The sequence below is a fragment of the Perna viridis genome, chromosome 11 (assembly GCF_037379345.1).
Source record: "Perna viridis isolate PV_CMFRI_1.1 ecotype Kerala chromosome 11, ASM3737934v1, whole genome shotgun sequence".
NCBI lineage: Eukaryota > Metazoa > Mollusca > Bivalvia > Mytilida > Mytilidae > Perna > Perna viridis.
The window spans coordinates 27,008,354-27,013,527 of NC_142455.1; the positions used below are offsets into that span (position 1 = coordinate 27,008,354).

Consider the following 5,174-nt stretch of genomic DNA (forward strand, 5'->3'; position numbering starts at 1 on the left):
AAGAACACAAAGTAACTAAAATCATACATACAAAGTAACAAAAGCAAATGAGCAACTTGGACTACAATAAAAACTAGGAGCATGGATCTGGTGCACCGGTAGGGTAAGCGTCCTCTGCTTTTCTAGAAACACCCGCCGAGTTGCTCATAAAAATTCAAGTCCGGGGGAAAAAGGAAAGGAAAACTATGACATGATAAAAAGATCAGTTTTCATAGTGCAGATGGAAACACCGTGAAAGAATGATTTGTAATAAGCAAAGGTCATCTTTATATTCCTAGTTTATATTAAGCATGGTATAATATTGTAAATATATTGAGTAAAACTGTTGCAGAATTCTAGCCAAATGTTGTTAATATGAAGATAGCCAATTTGTATTAACAGGTTAACGTACAATGATTATAACCTTTCAATATTGATACCCTTTACAAATTGAATATAGCCTGAGTTTAACTATCTACAGTGTGTGAAGCCCTCGGCCATCATTGGTACCCGTTTCACAACTTTTAATAGACTTGTTATTTCATATTATTGGATAAAGAACATTCTTTCTTAATTTAACATATTTTTTTTAAATCTGATAAGATCCATTGTTTATAGTATAAAGCTATTCATGATAGTAATTCAATAAGATTTTAACAAAGCAAACATAATGGTAGCATAAGTAGATAAAAAGCATAGAATCAAATACAGTAAAAAACATCTTTATGTTGAACAACATACATTTCATGTTATCAGAGTTTTGTTCATACAATATAATATACCTACAGTGTTATATCATGACAATAATGAAATATATAACGGTATCAAACCTTGATTGCATAATTTAACAGCTATCATTTATTGATGTTTGTTTACTTATCTGTAGTTAATACAATAACAAGTAAACAATAGCGATGAACTTGTTAAAATGAAGTTATGCTGGAAAAATGCCGCATCGTCACAACCTGGAAACATTTTGGTTGGTTCATGTTGTGCTAGAGTACAAGAAAACACAATGTCATTCATTTATTTACAGCGATTGACATAGGTACCTTCAGGGAATATAAGCGATCGGAATTGATTTGAAATTACCTGATGGACTGTTTTAGGCAGTTAACTGAAAAATTAAATTGAAGTATGTAGGAGTAACTCTTTCAACTCCTTCGCTGTATCTGTTTATAATAATGATTTGGGGCCAGTGTAGCCGACCCTATTGTATGAGGGTTTCCCCATCTTTCATTGAATATCAATGGGTTGCCGTTGGCTGACATTTTAACCACAGTGGGTTTTTTGTTTCTTTGGCATATACACCATACTTATTCTCGTTATAAATATTCCAATCAAAGGGCCCTTCACAGAGCGTATATGACATATAATACAATTATAAGTATCAGATGGTTATAACTCAAACAAAATAGATAAAAAATACTATGCCATAATACAGGGTAAACTTCAGTACAGATTAAATACAAACAATTGTTCGTTGGAATTTAAGGTAACGCTTTTCTCATGTTTAAAATGTTTTCATACTAAATAGGCAATACATATGAATTAAAAGTGTCTTGATCTTAAACTTAATGTAACTAACAATGATATAAGCCTATGCTATACCTAGCGTTGTTGTTGGTCTTGTTTCCTCGACTGTTCCTGGTGTAAAATTCATTTTGAATTCTGCTGGTGCTGTAATATGTTTATGTCAAAAGGTTGTCATTACGAACAGATCGACCAAAAGATATAAAACTGGTAATTACCGACCAGTACGTGCAATATACAATATAATTGACCTTGAAATATGGCCGAAACAATATGCTCAATAAAGGTCTGGCAGCTAATCCAAATAGGATAAAGGATCAAATTTATGATGCATGTCACAACAAATCAATATTATACAAACGTCTCAGAATCGCTACACTGCTCCATCGGATCGAATTGATAAGGGGAGATAATGTAAATGTATAGAAAGGTCAGAAAAATTTCCAACGATGTTAGAACTTTCAAAATGGCGATGCAAATTTTTGGTCGTTCCCTCCGCTGTGACATGACATCTATGGCAAAATCGCCTGCACAAAATCCAGCGCCCCAGACGACTCGGCCAGCTAGGCTATATAAAAATATAGCTTTCGCTGGCCGGGTCATTCCTCCTCCAAAATTATAACTATATTTTATTATTAATAATATTTGTGTTTTTGAAAGAAATAGGTCAAGCAGTCTATCTAAAAACCACAAGTGTAAAAAGCAAACAATTGGACTACATACATGTCAAGCTACAGGTAGATTATAGAAACAGACCAATACAGACCAGACTTGTTTATAGTATAGAAATATAGACCAATACAGACCTGACTTGTTTATAGTATAGAAATATAGACCAGTACAGACCAGACTTGTTTATTGTATAGAAACATAGACCATACAGACCATACTTGCTGAAAGTATAGAAAGATAGACCAATACAGACCATACTTGTTTATAGTATAGAAAAATAGACCCATACAGACCTTACCTGTATATAGTAATAAATCGAAAGAATGTAATTAAAAGAATAGAGGAGTAAATATACAATAAAATATTTGAGTAAAAATTGAATAAAACATATGTGTGAATGTGGCTTCAAATCAGAACAATGATATAAAGTTTAACTAATTCATCAGAATTTCTGTTATCTAACTTAACTCAGAATGTCATATCTAAAGTCATAGGACAACCAATTTATTTATCTGATATAGTACAAACTCACAAAGAGAATGCCAAATATAATACCCTTCAATTGCCTTTTGAGTGGTTAAGGAGAAATTACCCTTGTCGGGTTTTATCATGTAATACCCTTAAGTTCATTTTTTCCTTTTGGAATCCTCCAAAAGTAATTATTTTCCTTCATAAATATCTACACATGATGCCCAACCTTTAAGTGAAATTTTATAAAAAGTTTTCAACAGCTTAAAAGGAGTTAAGCTTACAAGAAATACATGTATGGACAAACAGACGGACAGACAAATCATAATGAGTACATACCACACCGGCAAAAGAATCTGATTTTGTAATCATCACATTGTATGGGGAAGTTGTCTGCATTGTTACAGATTAGTCCTCTTTCTGCTGAGCATGCCATTTGAGCTCCTGATGAATAATGAGAGGCATCAATGTCAATATCCCAGCATTCAGCTTTGGTAATTATACCATAACGACAGAAAGAGGGGTTTCGTATTTTGTATTCCGTAGCATTTATCTCCTTATCTCCAAGATTATGACCATCTGGATGGTTCTCATTTATGTAAGGTGACCATTCTTGGACGCATCCTGTGGAAATTTAAAAAAAAGTTTTAGAGGGTCGCTGAGGTCAAAAGAGTGGTATTAATCCATATACCTAAAAATTGGAGAGATTTATCATAAAAAGGTAATTTCACATTTATTCTAAGTGATGCAGAATTTTGCAAAACCTCAATAATGTGAAAATTGATGTACGAGACAATTATCAAGGTTTATCAATTTTTTGCTGCTTATTAAAGTAAATATATGATTTCTTGTGGAAAATCCAAATGTAAACATTTCTTAACATATTACTGTACCTCACACATCTAGATACTGAGATTCACTCTCATGGTGGGTTTTGAATCCAATTGGAGATACATGATTTAAAAACAATAGCTATATTCAATGTATATATTGATAGCTATATAATATACCACTGGTAAACCATTGGTTACCATTGGTAATACTTCAAAAACAGCCTGACTGTTGATAGACTAGTCTCAAACATGAGATTTGCCAACCTTCAATTCACCCTAGACTGTATGTGCAGTCAGAAACAGAATACAAAGTTTACAATTGTAATTAAACTTGCAATGGTAGAATAAAGGTATCGTTGACAATACTCAGTATGGTGTAAAACAGACCAAAAGTTTCCCTTCAAATGAAGAAAAACATCCACTGTATATGTATTGGTATTCAAGGTTGCAAATTTGAAATTTAAAAAAAAGTTAAAAACCAAAATGAATAACGCTACAGCACTTGATGGTTAAGTTGTATTAGCTGTAAAAGATCCAGGTGTAGGTCCTCTTGTTGTCTTTGTACCTGGTAACTCAATCATATTGTAGAGTTCAATCAGAAAAGACATCATATTCAAAACTAAATCATAAAATAAACGTTAAAGAAAAGTACCGGTAAACATAACATGGTTCTTGGACACATATTGACAAAATAGAAAACATTTCACGAAAAACTGTTGCGGTTTAAAAAAAACTAAAAAGATATCCCATCAACTTGAAGACATTAAGAGATTAAAGATTAGTTTCATCTTCATTTCAAGTTTAGCCGAAATCAATCACAAAAAATGTGAAAATAAATTAAAGGTCGATAATGAGATATATTAAAATCACGATCCCAGCTTCGATAGATTGATTGTTTCAGCGGTTTTATGTCGATCGTAGAATTTTCGTGTATTTTTAGTCAAAATAGGCGGTCGATCAAACAGAACTACTACCATACCTTACAACTAAGACATCGTCGAAAGAAAGTAAAAAAGGGTACTAATGACGGGTAATAACAGTATAAGCTATAAGCAATATTCAAAAGGAAAAATCTTAAAGCAAAGTCTGCAATACAAATGACAGAGTATCAAGGTAAAACTGGAAAGTTGAAAAACATTGTTCAAGAGCTAGAACAATCATTTCCGATTGAAATGGTGGGTTAAACCAGGTTTTATAGTTTGCTTAAACTAAACTCCCACGACCATATTCCGCTAACAATCTAAGCATTCACATTTCGAACACATCACAAAGATATGTAAAATGCACCACCAAAACCTCTTTCAAAACGTATAACTACTTTACACACAACTGTCAAAGAGGGTCTTCAGTCCTACCACAACACTTGTTACTCCCGTAGTGGTATTAATTCAATATGGATCCTGAAAAACTCGAAAGATCTTGTGGAGACAATCAATTCAAGTTTATTACCAGAATAAAATAGCATTAAAACCTATGACTTTTCAACACTGTATACTTCTATTCCTCATACTGAATTAAAATCCAAACCAAAAAAAAAAAAACATTATACATCGTATTTTCTCCAAAAAAGATGATACACCTAGATACAAATCTATAGTTGATGGTAGAGATTCATCATACTCTATAAAAATAATTCCAAACTATCTTCCAAATATATCGAAGAATATGTTATCAAAATCCTGGATTTTT

At 32.4% G+C, this 5,174-nt stretch overlaps 1 protein-coding gene across 1 annotated transcript; it reads right to left on the minus strand.

Annotated features, from left to right (window-relative positions):
- Positions 1 to 735: 735 nt before the first annotated feature.
- Positions 736 to 4,066, minus strand: LOC148603551 (mucin-2-like). The gene is made up of 4 exons (XM_088551450.1): positions 4,051 to 4,066; positions 2,992 to 3,276; positions 1,591 to 1,659; positions 736 to 974 (listed from the first exon to the last, which is right to left on the minus strand). The coding sequence occupies exons 1-4, from the start codon at positions 4,064 to 4,066 to the stop codon at positions 856 to 858; spliced, it is 489 nt and encodes a 162-aa protein (XP_088407576.1). The 3' UTR covers positions 736 to 855.
- Positions 4,067 to 5,174: the final 1,108 nt, after the last annotated feature.